A 24,126-nucleotide genomic window follows, 5' to 3' on the forward strand; every position below is an offset into this window, starting at 1 on the left:
TTTTGCAACGGAAAATGAAAATTAGCGTTTCGATTGAGGTTAAGATAGTCCCTCCTTGTTTCAGTATGGCTTCTTGCTTTAATGCCTAATGAATAATACCTTTGTCAAGTCTCTTAGCCCTTAAAGACCCAGCCTCAGTTTCCTTCTGTGAGCGAACGCAAAGCCTTTCAGCTGGTTTTAATTAACTCAACCAGAGACAATGATTAATTCAAATGAGTGCAAAGACTTTTTACTGAGGATACTGACAAAGACTGGAGAACTTCACACTGGTCCCAGGACGAAGGGATTTTAGTACAGACACAGAAGTAGGTCTACCACACACACACACACACACACACACACACACACACACACACACACACACACACACACACACACACACACACACACACACACACACACACACACACACACACACACACACACACACACACACCTCCATAAGGTGGTACAAACTCTGAGACCCTCTCTATTTTAACAATGTCCAAACAAACCAATTGAAAGCGGGCTTTGGTTGTTCAATCCAGATGAAATATGTGTTCAGTGGTTATAGGTTTCAACCATCAGTATCCATCACCCATCATAACCATTCCCAGATCCACAGCATTTACCGGTTGGGCTTTGACACACAGAGGGATACAGAGAGAGAGGAAGCATGGTGAGACAGGCAGCGTGGTATAAGGAGACAGGCAGCGTGGTATAAGGAGAGAGGCAGCGTGGTATAAGGAGACAGGCAGCGTGGTATAAGGAGACAGGCAGCGTGGTATAAGGAGACAAGCAGCGTGGTATAAGGAGACAGGCAGCGTGGTATAAGGAGAGAGGCAGCGTGTTATAAGGAGACAGGCAGCGTGGTATAAGGAGACGGGCAGCGTGGTATAAGGAGACAGGCAGCGTGGTATAAGGAGACAAGCAGCGTGGTATAAGGAGACAGGCAGCGTGGTATAAGGAGACAGGCAGCGTGGTATAAGGAGAGAGGCAGCGTGGTATAAGGAGACAGGCAGCGTGGTATAAGGAGACGGGCAGCGTGGTATAAGGAGACAGGCAGCGTGGTATAAGGAGACAGGCAGCGTGGTATAAGGAGACAGGCAGCGTGGTATAAGGAGAGAGGCAGCGTGGTATAATAAGAGAGGCAGCGTGGTATAAGGAGACAGGCAGCGTGGTATAAGGAGACAGGCAGCGTGGTTTAAGGAGACAGGCAGCGTGGTATAAGGAGACAGGCAGCGTGGTATAAGGAGACAGGGAGCGTGGTATAAGGAGACAGGCAGCGTGGGATAAGGAGACAGGCAGCGTGGTATAAGGAGAGAGGCAGCGTGGTATAAGGAGACAGGCAGCGTGGTATAAGGAGACAGGCAGCGTGGTATAAGGAGACAAGCAGCGTGGTATAAGGAGACAGGCAGCGTGGTATAAGGAGACAGGCAGCGTGGTATAAGGAGACAGGCAGCGTGGTATAAGGAGACAGGCAGCGTGGTATAAGGAGACAGGCAGCGTGGTATAAGGAGACAGGCAGCGTGGTATAAGGAGACAGGCAGCGTGGTATAAGGAGAGAGGCAGCGTGGTATAAGGAGATGGGCAGCGTGGTATAAGGAGAGGGGCAGCGTGGGATAAGGAGAGAGGCAGCGTGGGATAAGGAGAGGGGCAGCGTGGTATAAGGAGACAGGCAGCGTGGTATAAGGAGACAGGCAGCGTGGGATAAGGAGACAGGCAGCGTGGGATAAGGAGACAGGCAGCGTGGGATAAGGAGACAGGCAGCGTGGTATAAGGAGAGAGGCAGCGTGGGATAAGGAGAGAGGCAGCGTGGTATAAGGAGACAGGCAGCGTGGTATAAGGAGACAGGCAGCGTGGGATAAGGAGACAGGCAGCGTGGGATAAGGAGACAGGCAGCGTGGGATAAGGAGACAGGCAGCGTGGGATAAGGAGAGAGGCAGCATGGTATAAGGAGACAGGCAGCGTGGTATAAGGAGACAGGCAGAGGGGTATAAGGAGACAGGCAGCGTGGTATAAGGAGACAGGCAGCGTGGTATAAGGAGACAGGCAGCGTGGTATAAGGAGACAGGCAGAGGGGTATAAGGAGAGAGGCAGCGTGGTATAAGGAGACAGGCAGCGTGGTATAAGTAGAGAGGCAGCGTGGTATGAGGAGACAGGCAGCGTGGTATAAGGAGACAGGCAGCGTGGTATAAGGAGACAGGCAGCGTGGTATAAGGAGACAGGCAGCGTGGTATAAGGAGACAGGCAGCGTGGTATAAGGAGACAGGCAGCGTGGTATAAGGAGACAGGCAGCGTGGTATAAGGAGAGAAGCAGCGTGGTATAAGGAGACGGGCAGCGTGGTATAAGGAGAGGGGCAGCGTGGTATAAGGAGACAGGCAGCGTGGTATAAGGAGACAGGCAGCGTGGTATAAGGAGACAGGCAGCGTGGTATAAGTAGACAGGCAGCGTGGGATAAGGAGACAGGCAGCGTGGGATAAGGAGACAGGCAGCGTGGGATAAGGAGACAGGCAGCGTGGGATAAGGAGAGAGGCAGCGTGGTATAAGGAGACAGGCAGCGTGGTATAAGGAGACAGGCAGCGTGGTATAAGGAGACAGGCAGCGTGGTATAAGTAGAGAGGCAGCGTGGTATGAGGAGACGGGCAGCGTGGTATAAGGAGACGGGCAGCGTGGTATAAGGAGACGGGCAGCGTGGTATAAGGAGACGGGCAGCGTGGTATAAGGAGACGGGCAGCGTGGTATAAGGAGACGGGCAGCGTGGTATAAGGACACAGGCAGCGTGGTATAAGTAGAGAGGCAGCGTGGTATGAGGAGACAGGCAGCGTGGTATAAGGAGACGGGCAGCGTGGTATAAGGAGACGGGCAGCGTGGTATAAGGAGACGGGCAGCGTGGTATAAGGAGAGGGGCAGCGTGGTATAAGGAGAGGGGCAGCGTGGTACAAGGAGACGGGCAGCGTGGTATAAGGAGACGGGCAGCGTGGTATAAGGAGACGGGCAGCGTGGTATAAGGAGACAGGCAGCGTGGTATAAGGAGACAGGCAGCGTGGTATAAGGAGAGAGGCAGCGTGGTATAAGGAGACAGGCAGCGTGGTATAAGGAGACAGGCAGCGTGGTATAAGTAGACAGGCAGCGTGGGATAAGGAGACAGGCAGCGTGGGATAAGGAGACAGGCAGCGTGGTATAAGGAGACAGGCAGCGTGGGATAAGGAGACAGGCAGCGTGGTATAAGGAGACAGGCAGCGTGGTATAAGGAGAGAGGCAGCGTGGTATAAGGAGACAGGCAGCGTGGTATAAGGAGACAGGCAGCGTGGTATAAGGAGACAGGCAGCGTGGTATAAGGAGACAGGCAGCGCGGTATAAGGAGACAGGCAGGGTGGTATAAGGACACAGGCAGCGTGGTATAAGGACACAGGCAGCGTGGTATAAGGAGACAGGCAGCGTGGTATAAGGAGACAGGCAGCGTGGTATAAGGAGACAGGCAGCGTGGTATAAGGAGACGGGCAGCGTGGTATAAGGAGACGGGCAGCGTGGTATAAGGAGACGGGCAGCGTGGTATAAGGAGACAGGCAGAGGGGTATGTTGGGCTTGTCGGCCCCATCAGCGGTCTGTCAGAAGGATGTTTCAGGAGCAGACGGAGCGTGACCAACGTTGTGTCAGCAGCTAGCGAACCCAGCACTCCATCCCTGGAGGAGACAACACTGACAGCCATGCAGCCTCTACAGTCAGCAGCATCTCCTCTCTGACACACTGACACACACACACACACACACACACACACACACACACACACAATATGGCTAGTCTACACATCATCATCGTAGTTGAACATCTTTTGCATTTTTCTTTCAAACTGCTTCAGATCTAACTTCTCTTATCCATTAAACACAAACATAAACGCAACATGCAACAATTTCAAAGATTTGACTGAGTTACAGTTTATGTAATGAAATCAGTCAATTGAAATAAATTAATTAGACCCTAGTCTATGGATTTCACATGACTGGGAATACAGATATGCATCTGTTGGTCACAGATACCTTTAAAAAATCAGTAGGGGCGTAGATCAGAAAACCAGTCAGTATCTGGTGTGACCACCATTTGCCTCATGCAGCGCAACACATCTCCTTCACATAGAGTTGATCAGGGTGTTAATTGTGGCCTGTGAAATGTTGTCCCACTCCTCTTAACAGCTGTGCAAAGTTGCTGGATATTGGCGGGAACTGGAACACACTGTCGTACACATTGATCCAGAGCATCCTAAAAATGCATCATGGGTGACATGTCTGGTGAGTATGGAAGAACTGGGACATTTTCAGCTTCCAGTTATTGTGTACAGATCCTTGCGATGTGGCGTGCATTATCATGCTGAAACATGAGGTGATGGCGGCGGATGAATGGCACGACAATGGGCCTCAGGATCTCGTCACGTCTCTTTGTGTATTCAAATTGCCATCGATAAAATGCAATTGTGTTTGTTGTACGTAGCTTATGCCTGCCCATACCATAACCCCACCACTACCATGGGGCACTCTGTTCACAATGTTGACATGAGCAAACTGCTCGGCCACACAACGCCATACAAGCTGCCGTCTGCCCGATACAGTGGAAACCAGGATTAATCCATGAAGAGCACACTTCTCCAGCGTGCCAGAGGTCATCGAGGTGAGCATTTGCCCACTGAAGTCAGTTACGAAGCTGAACTGCAGTCAGGTCTTGACCCTGGTGAGGACGACGAACACGCAGATGAGCTTCCCTGAGATGTTTTCTGACCGTTTGTGCAGAAATTCTTCAGTTGTGCAAACCCACAGTTTCATCAGCTGTCCGGGTGGCTGGTCTCAGACGATCCTGCAGGTGAAGAAGCCGGATGTGGAGGTCCTGGGCTGTCGTGGTGGTTACACGTGGTCTGCGGTTGTGAGGCCGGTTGGAAGTACTGACAAATTCTCTAAAACAACGTTGGAGGCAGCTCATGGTATGGAAATGAACATCCAATTCTCTGGCAACAGCTCTGGTGGACATTCCTGTAGTCAGCATGCCAATTGCACACTCTCTCAAAACTTGAGACATCTTTGGCATTGTGTTGTATGACAAAACTGCACATTTTAGAATAGCCTTATATGTAATGATTATGCTGCTTAATCAGCTTCTTGATATGCCACAGCTGTCAGGTGGATGGATCATCTGCTCACTAAAAAGGATTTAAACAAATTTGTTAAAGAAATAAGCTTTTTGTGCGTCTGGAAAATTTCAGGAATGTTTTATTTCAGCTCATGAAACATGGGACCAACACTTTACATGTTGCGTTTTTTGTTCAGTGTAGATCAAATACTACCCTATGCTCTGGACAGTGAACATCAAATGATTTAATGATAAAATAAGAGGAGTATGTAAGCCACCTGCTGTCATAGAATGTTTTATTCTCTAAGGTATTATAAATTACACGCCACACACAAGCACTTTACCATAACAGTATTCATGTCCTGAGATCACCTCAAGACTTCACAGATTTGATTGACAGGGAGAGACCTCCTCTGATGATTGACTTGCACACTGAGTTTAAAGCACCAATAGGTCAAATGTTCTGACATCAAAAACAAGGCCCAGATTGAATACTTTGAAAACACATCCTTCCTTTCAATAATCACAGATTTTAAATGACTCTGGATTGTCAGCCATGAAGTGGAAGCAATCGGTCAGCTATTCAATAGCGTCAGATCAGAGATGAAGTCAAGCAATGACGGAAGGAAGGAAGCAAGGAAGGAAGGACGCATTGTCAAAGTATTGGAACAAGGCCATGTCCTTGATACAGACCACAAGAGAAAAATCATAGCGCCTTCCTACAAAGCTCACTAGAGCGTGGTTCAGTAGTAATAAGAAAAGAAAATGTATGAAAGCAAGATATATACAATAAAAAAGGACTTGTACAAAAAAAAATAACTGTCCTAAACAGTATTGAACTTGATAGTAAACAGTCGACAGATGCTATTCTGACAAAGTGGTAGGGAGGCTTCCTCATACTGCGGACTCCATCTTTAAGGCTTTAGTTAGTCCAAATACACAGGTTTAGACCTTTACATTTTAGTCAACAGACTCTTTTATCCAGAGCGACTTACAAGAGCAAATTAGGGTTAAGTGCATTGCTGAAGGGCCTAGAGAGATTTTTCACATTGTCGGCTAAGAGATTCGAACCAGCAACCTTTAGGTTACTGGCCCAACGCTCTTAATCGCTAGGCTCCCTGCCACCCAAACTTTACAGGGGAAAATGCATGTACTTTGTTTAAGACGACAGCACACACTCATGACCATTTGCAGAGTGCCACGACAACAAAGCAAAATACTCATTGGGCACTTAGAAATACAAAACCAATTCCCTGTGTTTGACAACATCACTGTAGAATCACAACAGATAATGCTGGTGCATTTCATTATAGCATAGATTTTCCTAGTTAAAAAGAGCATAGAAAAATCTTTCCATATTGCATGCAATTTACCCCAGTGCAGTAAGAATCAAATGCATTTTGTCTATGGTCCCCTGAAAAGCATAATAGTTTATTTTGTCAGGATATGAATTTTGTTGTGATTGTTTTGACTGTTACGGCATGCAGGAGAAGGCAGAGCAGGAGAAATGATGTATTTCTTCCTTTAGCAGATCTCCTGTTCGTCACCTCCTCTGATCTGAGAGCGCAGGCTAAAGCAACATGGCAGACGACTAACGGACTTTGGCTCTCACCTGTCTGGCTCTTTCAGATCAATGCAAGGAGAGGAGACGAGAACTATTTTCATTATTGAGCTACGCCCCCTTTAGACTAATGAGCTATAAGGAAGCCCCTTTAGACTAATGAGCTATAAGGAAGCCACTTTAGACTAATGAGCTATAAGGAAGCCACTTTAGACTAATGAGCTATAAGGAAGCCACTTTAGACTAATGAGCTATGCCTCCCTCTCATTCCACCTTCTTCAGGATGTAGAGGATTCCGATATTGTCGATGGTGACGAAGGTGGAGAAGTCAGGTGACACATGGATCCTTTTCAAATTGGCTCCTGTCGGGTAGAAGGTCTGGAGGGCCTCCCCTTTCTCCACGTTCCACCACTATGAGGGAGAGCGAGAGAGAGAGCAGGGGCAAGAGAGGGAGAGTGAGAGAGAACGAGAGAGGGTGAGAGAGACAGAGAGAGTTATCAGTTTAAGTGTGTCTCTAAGCTCCTACCACTGATGTACAGTACCCTGTAAGAGCCCTTCTGATAAAGAGATCAGTGATGCAGTTTGGTCTTGTCAGCCACACACACACACACGGTTTTGCTAACCGATTCTGTTTAATGTGACCTGCTAAGCTGTAATTTTTTCATTGAAGTTCCACCTCTCAGAATCCACTATCAAAGACACCAAGTCAATCGTATCAAGTGTGCGTGCGTGATGTGTCTCAAACGAAGACATGCCAATCTTCCACATTTCCCAGAATAATATTCACTTCAAGCTCTTTTATCAAGCCAATGAAAACAGACAGTATCATCACACCACTTATCTCCCTGCAGAACATATTTCCACTTCCTCAATTCCATTAGTGGAAGGGAGAAACCTAGCAGCTTCTAAGACCCAGCTGTTATTGTGGGTCTGAGGAAAAACCAGGCCAAGTCTGACTGTAAGACCCAGCTGTTATTGTGGGTCTGAGGAAAAACCAGGCCAAGTCTGACTGTAAGACCCAGCTGTTATTGTGGGTCTGAGGAAAAACCAGGCCAAGTCTGACTGTAAGACCCAGCTGTTATTGTGGGTCTGAGGAAAAACCAGGCCAAGTCTGACTGTAAGACCCAGCTGTTATTGTGGGTCTGAGGAAAAACCAGGCCAAGTCAGACTGTAAGACCCAGCTGTTATTGTGGGTCTGAGGAAAAACCAGGCCAAGTCAGACTGTAAGACCCAGCTGTTATTGTGGGTCTGAGGAAAAACCAGGCCAAGTCAGACTGTAAGACCCAGCTGTTATTGTGGGTCTGAGGAAAAACCAGGCCAAGTCTGACTGTAAGACCCAGATGTTATTGTGGGTCTGAGGAAAAACCAGGCCAAGTCAGACTGTAAGACCCAGCTGTTATTGTGGGTCTGAGGAAAAACCAGGCCAAGTCAGACTGTAAGACCCAGCTGTTATTGTGGGTCTGAGGAAAAACCAAGACAAGTCTGTCTCCGAGAGAGGGTGTGCAGCATCAACTGTTGCAGTATTAGTAGTTGTATCCTTGTACCATCGTACTCAAGTACACACAGACACACACACACAGACACATGTACGCAAGCACAAACACACCACAGACACAGAAATATGAATGAATCATACAAACTCCTCAAACACACATTCTCCATTCCCCTGCAAGTACAGCTTGTAAATGAGACTCCTGTTGTGTGTTTGAGGAGTTTGTATCATTCATTAATATTTGTGTGTGTGGTGTGTCTGACTGTCTGCCACTCTGTACCCCCCCCCCCCCCCCCCCCCCCCATCTCTAGTCTATGAGTGTGAGGCCCATGCTGTGTAATGGCTCTGTCTGTTCACTACAAACCTCTGCAGGAGTTTAGGCCACGGTCGGTGGAATACCAACACCACTGTGTGTGCAGCGTATGCAGTGGGCTACAGTGAAGTGGGGTGACTGACCTCCATAGGGCCTCAAGCTGACTATTCTAGATCTATGAAGACTGAGGAATGGAGGGTCTCATTAAAACAAATAGGAGGAACAACAGGATGTCTGTTTTGACTTAATGAGGTATGCTTCTGTGGAGAAGAGAGGGAGAGATGGAGGGCAGGAGAGATAGAGAAGGTCCGGTAGGTGATTCCCTTTCAGATCCCTGTGTGTCTCACACACACACACACACACACACACACACACACACACACACACACACACACACACACACACACACACACACACACACACACACACACACACACACACACACACACACACACACACACACACACACACACACACAGCGGTTACATAACCATGCAACACAAGACAAAGGTCTTCAATATTTAACACCACTAAGATGTCTCTCTCTGTTGCTAAATTAATGTCTTTCTCTCCATCTCTCATTTTATTCTCTCTCCCCTCCTTTCTTTCACACTCCCTCCATTTCCAGAGGAGAGATAGACAGTGAGGCGAGTTAATAATTAATCATCCTGTACTGTAGCTGTAAAACTGCTGATTCTAATCCCAGACTGGGCAACACAGATATGGACCCATGGATATAGATAGTTACTGCTTTCAGCAGTGCTCTTAACCCTAGATAACTCGAGGTAGTGCTGCACTTGGAGTGGTGTGTGTGTGTGTCGGTGTGCGTGCGTGCGAGCGTGCGTGCGTCTGTATGCATGCGGCCTGCCTGTTGACAACAGAGAAGGTTTCTGTAGTAACGGATGGATATAAAAAATAAAGTACTATTCTTCCTATTTGACAGCTTCCTGTGATGGAGGAGGTGGTACCCCATACTAAGAGTAGAGAGGGAAGTGTGATTAAGTCTCGAAGGAAAGAAAAACAGCTCCCCTCACACACACTCATGTGCGCACAAAACCTCCTATTCTCTCAAACACTCAATCTCTCTTGTAAATATCCTTTGATCGAAAGACAACCAGCAAGGGATTAGAATAAAGACAAGACAACCAGCAAGGGATTAGAATAAAGACAAGACAACCAGCAGGGGATTAGAATAAAGACAAGACAACCAGCAGGGGATTAGAATAAAGACAAGACAACCAGCAGGGGATTAGAATAAAGACAAGACAACCAGCAGGGGGTTAGAATAAAGACAAGACAACCAGCAAGGGATTAGAATAAAGACAAGACAACCAGCAAGGGATTAGAATAAAGACAAGACAACCAGCAAGGGATTAGAATAAAGACAAGACAACCAGCAAGGGATTAGAATAAAGACAAGACAACCAGCAAGGGATTAGAATAAAGACAAGACAACCAGCAAGGGATTAGAATAAAGACAAGACAACCAGCAAGGGATTAGAATAAAGACAAGACAACCAGCAAGGGATTAGAATAGACCGAATAAAGAGAATGACAGAGAGGACTTCCCCCCAGATCCTCCAAACTCTAACCCCAGAGAAAGAGAGGAGAAAGAGAGAATGTGGTTCCTGCTAAAGGCGTCAGCATGCTTCAGTTCGGCTGATGCCTAGACGAACACGGCTAGCTGAACCCGGCTAGCTGAACCCGGCTAGCTGAACCCGGCTAGCTGAACACGGCTAGCTGAACACGGCTAGCTGAACACGGCTAGCTGAACCGAACGAGTGTGCTCGCATACTGCCTTGAAAGACCTATGCTTGAAAAAGGAGGAAAAAGCAGAAATAGTACTGTTTGTCCATTTTGACATGCCGTAGCCAGGATATACTTCCTCAAAATAGTCTGAATTATTACAAGAAATCTGTCATTAATTTTGACGTGTTGCCGAAGAGATCTCAGTCGTGCAATTTTACATCTAAGATGTTTGGTGCAGCATCAATTTTACATCTAGATGTTTGGTGCAGCATCAATTTTACATCTAAGATGTTTGGTGCAGCATCAATTTTACATCTAAGATGTTTGGTGCAGCATCAATTTTACATCTAGATGTTTGGTGCAGCATCAATTTTACATCTAAGATGTTTGGTGCAGCATCAATTTTACATCTAGATGTTTGGTGCAGCATCAATTTTACATCTAAGATGTTTGGTGCAGCATCAATTTTACATCTAAGATGTTTGGTGCAGTATTTTTCAATGAAATAATGTGCTGGGGACAGTGTGTACATGTGGGGTACATGATGCTGGGGAAGACCGGGGCAAGGGAGGGAACGAACTATAGGTACACACAGAAACACACAGACTACAAGAGGAGCCTTATTTGACAAAGGTCTAATGACCACCAAGAGAATACTACAGTACAAGTCATGATGGAATGTGTGTGTGTCCTCTATAGAACAGATGGTGCTGCTGATATGAACACTATTACTGTTCTGCCATTGATTTATGATGGTGTTAGCGAAGCAGAAAGATCCAATGTCCTGGTGTGTGTGTGTGTGTGTGTGTGTGTGTATGTGTGCACATATGTGTACTGTAAGCTGTGTTTTTCTTCATGTGCGTGTGTTTGTAACTTGTGTGTGTGTAATTGTGCCATCTTGAGTTCTCATAAGTTAGAAAACTTTCCAATCCAACAGCACAGCTTGCTGCCCCCTCCTGCCAAGTCTTCTAAAATTAACACTGATGATGATATCCGCATGGATATACTAATATAGAATAACAACCAGTCTAACAGACACACACACTGACTAAATGTGTTAGTATATGTACTGTATGTGTGTCTAGTGAGTATTAGCTTATGGAAGAGTGCATACAGTACACTAGAATGAGCCCGTCTGTGCCAGTATGTGAATATGCAGGCTTGTATACTGAGAGTATGTTTGTGTGCGTCAGTATGTGAATATGCAGGCTTGTATACTGAGAGTATGTTTGTGTGCGTCAGTATGTGAATATGCAGGCTTGTATACTGAGAGTATGTTTGTGTGCGTCAGTATGTGAATATGCAGGCTTGTATACTGAGAGTATGTTTGTGTGCGTCAGTATGTGAATATGCAGGCTTGTATACTGAGAGTATGTTTGTGTGCGTCAGTATGTGAATATGCAGGCTTGTATACTGAGAGTATGTTTGTGTGCGTCAGTATGTGAATATGCAGGCTTGTATACTGAGAGTATGTTTGTGTGCGTCAGTATGTGAATATGCAGGCTTGTATACTGAGAGTATGTTTGTGTGCGTCAGTATGTGAATATGCAGGCTTGTATACTGAGAGTATGTTTGTGTGCGTCAGTATGTGAATATGCAGGCTTGTATACTGAGAGTATGTTTGTGTGCGCCAGTATGTGAATATGCAGGCTTGTATACTGAGAGTATGTTTGTGTGCGTCAGTATGTGAATATGCAGGCTTGTATACTGAGAGTATGTTTGTGTGCGTCAGTATGTGAATATGCAGGCTTGTATACTGAGCGTATGTTTGTGTCAGTATGTGTAGAAACAACCATAACCCAGTCCACTGTAATAAACTGGCTGTGACAGGTGCTTGCAGCTTTTGCAGAGCTGAGCAGGTCTGTCTATTGAAGCTGCCCAGGGAAAAACTCAGACTTACATGATAGAAACACAGCCTGCCTGGCCCAGTCACAACACAACGGAGTGTGTGCGTGTGTGAGTGAGAGATAGTTGGATGGGAGGAGAGAGAGAGAAATAGGGAAAGAGGGAGAGAGATGGAGAGGCAGGTGTTTATATGTGGGTGAGCAATTTCTCTTTAGCGAGCACACACAGAGAAAGTGCCCAGGAATAATGCGTACAGTTGCCTTGCTCTTTTTCAACTCCTACAGGCTCTGGGACAAGGTAGCCACAGGAAAGGAGATGGAGGGAGAGAGATGATCAAATAAAAGGTGAGAGAACTGTGAGTGAATTAGGCGAATACCAGTACACTGATGTACAAAATATCAACAACACCTCCCTCAATTTTGCCCTCAGAAAAGCCTCATTTTGTCAGGGCATGGACTCTACAAGGTGTCAAAAGTGTTCCACAGGGATGTTGGCCCATGTTGACCCCAATGCTTCCCACAGTTGTGTCAAGTTGGCTGGATGTCCTTTGGGTGGTGGACCATTCTTGACACACACGAGAAACTGTTGAGTGTGAAAAACCCAGCAGAGTTGCAGTTCTTGACTGAAACTTCACTTAAAGGCACTTAAATATTCACCCTATGAATGACACACACACAATCCATGTCTCAATTGTCTCAAGGCATAAAAATCCTTATTTAACCTGTCTCCTCCCCTTCATCAACACTGATTGAAGTGGATTTAACAAGTGACGTCAATAAGCTTTTACCTGGAATCACCTGGTCAGTCTATGTCATGGAAAGAGCATGTTCTTAATGTTTTGTACACTCAGTGTATGTATGTATGTATGTATGTATGTATGTATGTATGTATGTATGTCAATGCCAGTGTGTGTGTGTGTGTGTGTGTGTGTGTGTGTGGGAGCACCCAGGACCAATCGGAGAGAGAGGGAAACTGTCTGACACAACGGCTGCATTATTCAACAAAGGCTCCACCCATTGAAATATTGATGCACAGTTAATCCTTTAACTCCTCCATCTCTCTCTCCCTATATTGTTCTCTCAGTCTTCCTCCGTCTTCCCTTCTCATTCTTTCTTGCCCTCTGTCTGAGTCTTTTTTTTTTACCTCCCTCTCTCCATCCCTTCCTCCCTTTCTCTCCACCTCCTCTCTCTCGGAAAGGATGGCACTCTCAATTTCTATATGCACTCTCTGTCCTGGCAAGACCGTGTGTGTGTGCGCGTTCTCTCCCGTCTCCACCTACCTCTACCTTTCCCACTCTTCCCTAACCCTCTACCTTTGTGTGTGTGTCTGTCTGCGTGTGTGTGTCTGTGTTTCTCTCCTGTCTCCACCTACCTTTCCCTCTCTTCCCTAACGTTAACCCTCTACCTTTCCCTCTCTTCCCTAACGTTAACCCTCTACCTTTCCCTCTCTTCCCTAACCCTTTCCCTCTCTTCCCTAACGTTAACCCTCTACCTTTCCCTCTCTTCCCTAACCCTTTCCCTCTCTTCCCTAACCCTTTCCCTCTCTTCCCTAACCCTTTCCCTCTCTTCCCTAACCCTTTCCCTCTCTTCCCTAACTCTCTCCCACATCTTGCCTCTCTTTCTCTCCACCATCTCGTCCCGGGGTGTAAGGTATAACAGCCAAAGACAATTAACCCAGGTTTAATGAGAGGAGCATGGGAACATCAGGCTTTGGGGGGGATAAATATTTCACTACATCATGTTGTGTTTACGCCATGAGCCTGAGAAGAGATATACTGTCGCTAGGCCAAACTCAGGGCTGCCAACCAAATGTCACCCTATCCCCTTTATAGGGCACTGCTTGGATAGGGCTCTGGTCAAAAGTAGTGTACTATAAACGGAATAGGGTACCTTTTGGGACGTAGCAAAGGCTGAACAAGGCTAGATCATGGCTCTAGCTGAAGAAGAAGAATACTTTATTAGTTCAACCGAGAAAGAAATGAGTCTTCTGCTTTTACCAAACCCCACGACCCACGGTTTCATCGCTGCTTTTACCAAACCCCACGACCCACGGTTTCATCGCTGCTTTTACCAAACCCGACGACCCACGGTTTCATCGCTGCTTTTACCAAACGCCACGACCCACGGTTTCATCGCTGCTTTTACCAAACCCCACGACCCACGGTTTCATCGCTGCTTTTACCAAACCCCACGACCCCTCGGTTTCATCGCTACTTTTACCAAACCCCACGACCCACGGTTTCATCGCTGCTTTTACCAAACCCCATGACCCACGGTTTCGTCGCTGCTTTTACCAAACCCCACGACCCACGGTTTCATCGCTGCTTTTACCAAACCCCATGACCCACGGTTTCATCGCTGCTTTTACCAAACCCCACGACCCACGGTTTCATCGCTGCTTTTACCAAACCCCACGACCCACGGTTTCATCGCTGCTTTTACCAAACCCCACGACCCACGGTTTCATCGCTGCTTGAAAATCTGTCTCTGTCTGTTAGAGACGGACTGTCTGCACTCCTAAACTACCAGTCATTTTGTACCTAACATTATGCTGTATACATTAGAACGTATGTATGCATGTACTGTATGTATGTGTGTGTGTGTGTGTGTGTGTGTGTGTACGCAAACACACATTAAGTTGGAGAAGCTGGAGCAGAGAGCAGCCAATGAGCAGTTTGGGTGGTCCTTACTCAAGGGAACGTTGACAATAGCTGGCTCTTTCAAAGACCGAGATGTAGCTTTTGATCTTAGAATCAGAAAAGTATGAACACACAAATATAATAACTGTACGGTGTCTGATCGTAATTCTATCCGAAATACACATTTCATTTACACAAAAACACAAGCCTAAAAACAAAACCTCAAACAACAAAATCAAAAAACACCCCCCCCCCCAAACAAAGCCACCACATAGCACAGAACTGTGATGTGACAGGCAGTGTGTGTGTATTTTTAGAGGCATGTCTCTGCTCTGCGTGGAGTGTGGCATGGCTCTCCTGCAGCTTCTCTGTTGGGAACTATCAGTACGTGGTGTTATGGCTGGTGGAGGAACAACAGATCTACACTGACAAGGTTCTCTCCTACTGACTCACTCCACCATGTCTGATCGGAGGACTTCATCCAATCTATTTACCGACATAGATTGTGGTGTAAGAGTGCTGTATCTACAAGCATTAGAAAATGCACCGTTGTCATGGGAAGGCAACTGAGAGCCTTTTTATTACTAAACTAGGTGTTTGTGACGTTAAATCGGGAGACTTGAACGGACCAATCAGCATAATATACATTTCTCGTCCAATATGGTTAGCCGACTGACTATTAAACATTATTAACAGGGTTTCAGCAACAAGATATTTACAGATGGATTATTTAGCTTTATGGGGGACACCAAATCACACAATTTACCTCCATCTGTCTCTCTAACTCCCACCCTTCCTTCTCTGTGATTCTCTCCCTCACGAATGTAATCTCTTTTCTCCCCCTTTCCACCTCTCCAGGGGAAGATCATATTAACCTTGACTCCTCTCTCTCTCCCCCTCCCCCTGGGTCTTGTTAGCATACACTTAACGACCATAACACACACACACACACACACACACAGAAAGCGCTAATATTTTACCCAATTCTTACCCCTGTTCAACAGCTTATGATGGAAAAAGAGAGATTGAGAGAGGGGTTCCAATGGGGAGATGAAAAGTGAAAGAAACAGAATGAACACCTGAGAGAAAGGGAGAGAGAGAGAGAAAGACAGACAGAGGCAGAGAGTGAGAGTGAGAGTGAGAGTGAGAGTGAGAGTGAGATTGAGAGTGAGAGTGAGAGTGAGAGTGAGAGTGAGAGTGAGAGAGAGAGAGAGAGAGAGAGAGAGAGAGAAAGAGAAAGAGAAAGAGAAAGAGAAAGAGAAAGAGAGAGAGAGAGAGAGAGAGAGAGCCACAAAGTTAGCGAGTAAAAGAGAGAGTGAGAGAAAGACAGACAGAGGCAGAGAGTGAGAGAGGAGAGATGCCATTAGTAGGAGTGTGAGAGACGTCCTATGGGGAACAGAGAGATGGAGAGTTACAACAGCGAGTGTGAAAAGGTGAGATGTCTTCTCTTGGTCTTCAATCACCTAGAGAAGAGAAGTGAGGTCTGACAACACTACCGACAGGCAACTGCCTTCATCTAAACTCCTCACATCCATCTACAGTACTGTGTGTGTGTCTATGTATCTGTGTGTGTGTGTGTGTATCTGTATTTCGAGACGTGTGGGTGTGTGTGTATACATGTCTGTACACGTGTGTGTCAGTGCATGATTAATGTGAGAGTACCTAGGGAAATGAATGAAGGTTAAATAAGGATGGTATGAGATCTAGGGATATGTTTGATAAATGTCGGTATATTGAGAAAACAGAACATACAGTGCCTTCAGAAAGTAGTCATACCTGTTAACTTATTCCACATTTTGTTGTGTTACAGCCGGAATTCAAAATTGATAAAAAATAATAATTCTCACCCATGTACACACAATAACCCATAATGACAAAGTGAAAACATGTTAGCAAATTTATTGAAAATGAAATACAGACATTTCTAATTTACATAAGTATTCACACCCCTGACTCAATACTTTGTAGAAGCACCTTTGGCAGCGATAACAGCTGTGAGTCTTTCTGGGTAAGTCTCTAAGAGCTTTCCACACCTGGATTGTGCAACATTTGCCCATTATTCTCAAAAAAAATTATTCAAGCTCTGTCAAATTGGTTGTTGATCAATGCTAGACAACCATTTTCAGGTCTTGCTATAGATTTAAGTCAAAACTGTAACTCGCCTTTCAGGAACATTCCCTGTCTTCTTGGGAAGCAACTACAGTGTAGATTTGGCCTTGTGTTTTAGGTTATTGTCCTGCTGAAAGGTAAATTCATCTCCAAGAGTCTAGTGGAAAGCAGACTAAATCAGGTTTTCCTCTAGGATTTTGCCTGTGCTAAGCTCCATTCCGTTTCTTTTTTATCCTGAAAAGTCTTTTTACGATTACAAGCATACCCATAACATAATGCAGCCACCACTATGCTTGAAAATATGGAGAGTGGTACTCAGTGGCGACCCGTCATTTAGGGCATGTTATTTTGGCATTAATTCATGCCACATATCAGTTCGCAAACAATGTAATTAAAAAAAAAAATAATGTTGAGTTAATAAAGCCTCATACAAACATGGTCTCTTTCTTGAGTAAGGCAGCTCCAAAATGCAGGCGTTTCAGCCTAGCTCAGTGCTTTCTGTGGTGGAGGGGCAGCTAGCGGAATATACAGAGCAGGGGGAAGAAAAAAGATCTCCAACTTGGAAATGACATTTTGAACGGTCATCCAACATAGAATTCCACACCGGGAACTCGGACCCCTTTCTAGTGCTCCGACCTGAAGATCACAGACATCATGATTCAACCTTGTTTTTTTAGAGTTCCCAGTTATCTTGAAAGCACCTTTAATGACAAGATTTGCCCACAAGAAGGACCGCCACGCCACCTTCCAGTTTAAGTAAGCACAACAACTGTCCAAAAATGTATGCTGCTGCATATATTAGCTCATGTGCTTTTATTCACGACGAAGGGATACTATATAATGTTGTTGGGTCTGTAACCATGAGGAGGGGATACTATATAATGTTGTTGGGTCTGTAACCATGAGGAGGGGATACTATATAATGTTGTTGGGTCTGTAACCACGAGGAAGGGATACTATATAATGTTGTTGGGTCTGTAACCATGAAGAAGGGATACTATATAATGTTGTTGGGTCTGTAACCATGAGGAAGGGATACTATATAATGTTGTTGGGTCTGTAACCATGAGGAAGGGATACTATATAATGTTGTTGGGTCTGTAACCATGAGGAAGGGATACTATATAATGTTGTTGGGTCTGTAACCATGAGGAAGGGATACTATATAATGTTGTTGGGTCTGTAACCATGTTTGCCGGTGACTCTTCCCATTCAAATATTATTTTTCAACAAAAAGGTTCCGTAATTCTAGTTGATAATGCGATTTATTATTTTGTTTTGCTTTGTTGTCACCGTTATGGTACCATTAACTTGCTTTACTTGCTAAAATCACCAGTAGTGGTACTCAGTAATGTGTTGTGTTTTCTCCAAACAACACTATGTATTCAGGACTAAAAGTTAATTAATTGCTTTGTCACATTTTTTGCAGTATTACTTAAGTGCAAACAGGATGCATGTTTTTGAATATTTTTTATTCTGCACAGGCTTCCTTCATTTTACTCTGTCAATTATGTTAGTATTGTGGAGTAACTACAATGTTGTTGATCCATCCTCAGTTCTCCTATCACAACCATTAAACTCTAACAGTTTTAAAAAGTCACCATTGGCCTCATGGTGAAATCCCTGAGTGGTTTCCTTCCTCTCCGGCAACTGAATTAGGAAGGACGCCTGTATCTTTATAGTGACTGGGTGTACTGATACACCATCCAAAGTATAATTAATAGAGGTCGATTGATTAATCGGAATGGCCGATTAATTAGGGCCGATTTCAAGTTTTCATAACAATCGGTAAATCGGTATTTTTGGACCGATTTGCCCCCCAAAAAATGTAACACCTTTATTTAACTAGGCAAGTCACTTAAGAACACATTATTTTCAATGACGGCCTAAGAACGGTGGGTTAACTGCCTTGTTCAGGGGCAGAACGACAGATTTTTACCTTGTCAGCTCGGGGGTTCGTTTTTGCAACCTTCCGGTTACTAGTCCAACGCTCTAACCACCTGCTTTACATTGCAATACACGAGGAGCCTGCGTGGCAGGCTGACTACCTGTTACGCGAGGGCAGCAAGAAGCCAAGGTAAGTTGCTAGCTAGCATTAAACTTATCGTATAAAAAAACAATCAATCTTAACATAATCACTAGTTAACTACACATGGTTGATGATATTACTCGTTTATCTAGCATATCCTGCGTTGCATATAATCGACGCGGTGCCTGTTAATTTCTCATTGAATCACAGCCTACTTCGACAAACGGGTGATTTAACAAGCGCATTTGCGAAAAAAGCAATGTCGTTGCACCAATGTACCTAACCATAAACATCAATGCCATTCTTTAAAATCAATACACAAGTATATATTTTTAAATCTGCATATTTAGTTAATATTGCCTGCTAACATGAATTTCTTATAACTAGGGAAATTGTCACTTCTCTTGTGTTCCGTGCAAGCAGTCAGGGTATATGCAGCAGTTTGGGCCGCCTGGCTCATTGCGAACTGTGTGAAGTCCATTTATTCCTAACAAAGGCCGTAATTAATTTGCCAGAATTGTACATAATTATGACATAACATTGAAGGTTGAACAATGTAACAGCAATATTTAGACTTAGGGATGCCATCCGTTAGATAAAATACAGAACGGTTCCGTATTTCACTGAAAGAATAAACGTTTTGTTTTCGAAATGATAGTTTCCAGATTCTACCATTTTAATGACCAAAGACTCATATTTGTGTGTGTTATTATGTTATAATTAAGTCTATGATTTGATAGAGCAGTCTGACTGAGCGATGGTAGACACCAGCAGGCTCGTAAGCATTCATTCAAACAGCACTTTAGTGCGTTTGCCAGCATCTCTTCGCAATGCTTCAAGCATTGCGCTGTTTATGACTTCAAGCCTATCAACTCCCGAGATTAGGCTGGTGTAACCGATGTGAAATGGCTAGCTAGTTAGCGGGGTGCACGCTAATAGCGTTTCAAACGTCACTCGCTCTGAGACTTGGAGTAGTTGTTTCCCTTGCTCTGCATGGGTAACGCTGCTTCGAGGGTGGCTGTTGTCGATGTGTTCCTGGTTCGAGCCCAGGTAGGAGCGTGGAGAGGGACGGAAGCTATACTGTTACACTGGCAATACTAAAGTATTGCCAGTGTAACAGTATACGAACATCCAATAGTCAAAGGTATATGAAATACAAATCGTATAGAGAGAAATAGTCCTATAATAACTACAACCTAAAACTTCTTACCTGGGAATATTGAAGACTCATGTTAAAAGGAACCACCAGCTTTCATATGTTCTCATGTTCTGAGCAAGGAACTTAAACGTTAGGTGCCATGTAAGAAAGCTATTGCACTTTTACTTTCTTCTCCAACACTTTGTTTTTGCATTATTTAAACCAATTTGAACATGTTTCATTATTTATTTGAGGCTTAAACTATTTTATTGATGTATTATATTAAGTTAAAATAAGTGTTCATTCAGTATTGTTGTAATTGTCATTATTACAAATACATAAAAATAAAAAAAATGTAATTAAAAAAAGATTGTATTTTTTATTTGTAATAATGACAACAATACTGAATGAACACTTATTTGAATTGTCATTATTACAAAAAAATAAATAAATAATGTAATAAAAAAACAAAAAAATTTTTAAAAAAAACAACATTCGGCCGATTAATCGGTATTGGCTTTTTTTGGTCCTCCAATAAATCGTTATCGGCGTTGAAAAATCATAATCGGTCGACCTTTAATAATTAATCACTTCACCAAGCTGAAAGAGATATTCAATGTCTGCTATGTTCTTTTTACCCATCTACCAGTAGGTGCCCTTTAAAAATCTCCCTGGTCTTTGTGGTTGAAAATAAAAAAAAAAAAAAATTGTTAAACACTGTTATTGCACACAGAGCGAGTCCATGCAACTTATTATGTGACTTGTTAAGCACATTTTTACTCCTGAACTTATTTAGGCTTGCCATAACAAAAGAGGTAGAATACTTTTGTCTCACACAATTTCAGCAGTTCATTTGAAATAAATCTGTAAAAATTTAAAATAACTAAATTCCACTATGACATTATGGAGTATTGTGTGTAGGCCACTGACAAAAACATCTACATTTAATCTATTTTGTATTCAGGCTGGAACATGTGGAAAAAGTCAAGGGGTGTGAAAAATGTGGAAAAAGTCAAGGGGTGTGAATACTTTGTGAAGGCACACTATATGTGGGTCTGTTGAGAGAAAAAACACGTACAGAGTGTACAACACATTACAAAAACCTGGTCTTTCCATGATGTAGACTGACCAGGTGAATCCAGGTGAAAGCTATGATCCCTTATTGATGTCACTTGTTAAATCCACTTCAAAATCAGTGTAGATGAAGGGTAGGAGACAGGTTCAAGTAGGATTTTTAAGCCTTGAGACATATATTGTGTGTGCCATTCAGATGGTGAATGGGCAAGACAAAAGATTTAAGTGGCTTTGATCGGGGTATGGTAGTAGGTGCCAGGCGCACTGGTTTATCACAGTTTTATCAAGAATGGTCCACCACCCAAATGACCTCCAGCCAACTTGACACAACTGTGGGAAGCATTGGAGTCAACATGGGCCAGCATCCCTGTGGAACGCTTGACACTTAGAGTCCATGCCCTGACGAAATGAAGCTGTTCTAGAGGCGCTCCTAATGTTTTGTACACTGAGTGTATGTGGGTATATTGAGAGAACAGAACATACAGTGTATACCCACATACATGTTCTGTTCTGCTGACATAGGTGTTTCTAACATGTATGGAATCAGGAAGCTGAATACTTATGCAGCTAATATATTTTAATGTATTTTTTATTAATCTTTAAAAAAGTATTGAAAAAATTAATCCACTTTGAAAGAGTATTTTGTTTAGATTGCAAAAAAAAAATCAATTTCAATCCCACTTTGCAACACAATAAAATGTGAAGAAATCCAAGGGGTCTGAATACTTTTGCAAAGCACTGTATTTTTGAATATTGAGAAAACTCAACATTCTATCCCTCGTCTTTTATAGAACCGTAATGTACTAATATAGAGCACTGTTGAGTCATATAGTACTGTATAATATTGAATTGGAAAACATCATAAAGTAATACAATGATAAATGAAATACTGTGTGGTTATCAAGACAGGTGATTGCACCTAAAGTACCAGTCAAATGTTTGGACACACCTACTCATTCCAGAGTTTCTTTATTTGTACTACTTTCTACATTGAAGAATAATAAATGAAGAAATCAAAACTATGAAATAACACATACGGAATCATGTAGTAGCCCAAAAAAAAGTGTTAAACAAATCAAAATATATTTTATATTTGAGATTCTTCAAAGTAGCCACCCTTTGCCTTGATGACAGCTTTGCACACTCTTGGCATCCTCTCAACCAGTTTCATGAGGTAGTCACCTGGAATATATTTCAATTAACAGGTGTGCCTTGTTAAAAGCTTGTGGAATTTCTTTCATTCTTAATGCGTTTGAGCCAATCAGTTGTATTGTGACAGGGTCGGGGAGGTATACAGAAGAAAGACCAACAGTTGAAGTCGGAAGTTTACATACACCTTAGCCATACACATTTAAACTCAGTTTTTCACAATTCCTGACATTTAATCCTTGTAAAAATTCCGTTTTAGGATCACTTTATTTTAAGAATGTGAAATGGCAGAATAATAGTAGAGAGAATGATTTCAGCTTTTCTTTTTTTCATCACATTCCAAGTGGGTCAGAAGTTTACATACTAATTGAGTGTATTTGGTAGCATTGCCTTTAAATTGTTTAACTTGGGTCAAACATTTTAGGTAGCCTTCCACAAGCTTCTCACAATAAGTTGGGTGAATTTTGGCCCATTCCTCCTGACAGAGCTGATGTAACTGAATCAGGTTTGTAGGCCTCCTTGCTCGCACACGCTTTTTCAGTTCTGCCCACAAATTTTCTATTGGATTGAGGTCAGGGCTTTGTGATGGCCACTCCAATACCTTGACTTTGGTGTCCTTAAGCCATAACTTTGGAAGTATGCTTGGGGTCATTGTCCATTTGGAAGACCCATTTGCGACCAAGCCTTAACTTCCTGACTGATGTCTTGAGATGTTGCTTCAATATATCCACATAATTTAGCTCCCTCATGATGCCATCCATTTTGTGAAGCGCACCAGTCCCTCCTGCCGCAAAGTACCCCCACAACATGATGCTGCCACCCCCGTGCTTCACGGTTGGGATGGTGTTCTTCGGCTTGCAAGCCTCCCCCTTTTTCTTCCAAACATAACTATGGTCAGTATGGCCAAACAGTTCTATTTTTGTTTCATCAGACCAGAGGACATTCCTCCAAAAAGTACGATCTTTGTCCCCATGTGCAGTTGCAAACCGTAGTCTAGCTTTTTTAAATGGCAGTTTTGGAGCAGTGGCTTCTTGCCGAACGGCCTTTCAGGTTATGTCGATATAGGTCTCGTTTTACTGTGGATATAGATACTTTTGTAACTGTTTCCTCCAGCATCTTCACAAGGTCCTTTGCTGTTGTTCTGGGATTGATTTGCACTTTTCGCACCAAAGTATGTTCTCTAGGAGACAGAAAGTGTCTCCTTCCTGAGTGGTATGACGGCTGCGTGGTCCCATGGTGTTTATACTTGCGTACTATTCTTTGTACAGATGAACGTGGTACCTTCAGGCGTTTTGTAAATTACTCCCAAGGATGAACCAGACTTGTGGAGGTCTACAATTTTTTATCTGAGGTCTTGGCTGATTTCTTTTGATTTTCCAATGATGTCAAGCAAAGAGGCACTGAGTTTGAAGGTAGGCCTTGAAAAACATCCACAGGTACACCTCCAATTGACTCAAATTATGTCAATTAGCCTATCAGAAGCTTCTAAAGCCATTACATCATTTTCTATAATTTTCCAAGCTGTTTAAAGGCACAGTCAACTTAGTGTATGTAAACTTCTGACCCCACTGGAATTGTGATACAGTGAATTATAAGTGAAATAATCTGTCTGTAAACAATTGTTGGAAAAATTACTTGTGTCATGCACAAAGTAGATGTCCTAACCGACTTGCCAAAAGTATAGTTTGTTAACAAGAAATGTGTGGAGTGGTTGAAAAACTAGTTTTAATGACTCCAACATAAGTGTAATGTAAACTTCCGACTTCAACTGTATTTGGTAAAAGACCAAGTCCATATAATGGCAAGAACAGCTCAAATAAGCAAAGAGAAAAGACAGTCCATGTTTACTTTAAGAGCGGTGGAAATCTGTCCTTCAGTCTGATGAGTCTAAATTTGCGATTTCTGGTTCCAATCGCCGTGTCTTTGTGAGA

At 43.7% G+C, this 24,126-nt stretch overlaps 1 protein-coding gene across 2 annotated transcripts in view; it reads right to left on the reverse strand.

The window, feature by feature from the left end:
• Positions 1–5,220: 5,220 nt before the first annotated feature.
• Positions 5,221–24,126, reverse strand: part of LOC106609566 (apoptotic protease-activating factor 1) — a 71,122-nt gene continuing 52,216 nt past the window's right edge. For both annotated transcript variants that reach the window (XM_014208511.3, XM_014208509.3), the window contains exon 27: positions 5,221–7,070. In XM_014208511.3, the coding sequence (XP_014063986.1) occupies positions 6,924–7,070 (147 nt within the window). In that variant the 3' untranslated portion in view covers positions 5,221–6,923. The remainder of the gene's footprint in view (positions 7,071–24,126) is intronic.

This window comes from Salmo salar, chromosome 07 (genome assembly GCF_965601325.2).
Source record: "Salmo salar chromosome 07, fSalSal1, whole genome shotgun sequence".
Taxonomy (NCBI): domain Eukaryota; kingdom Metazoa; phylum Chordata; class Actinopteri; order Salmoniformes; family Salmonidae; genus Salmo; species Salmo salar.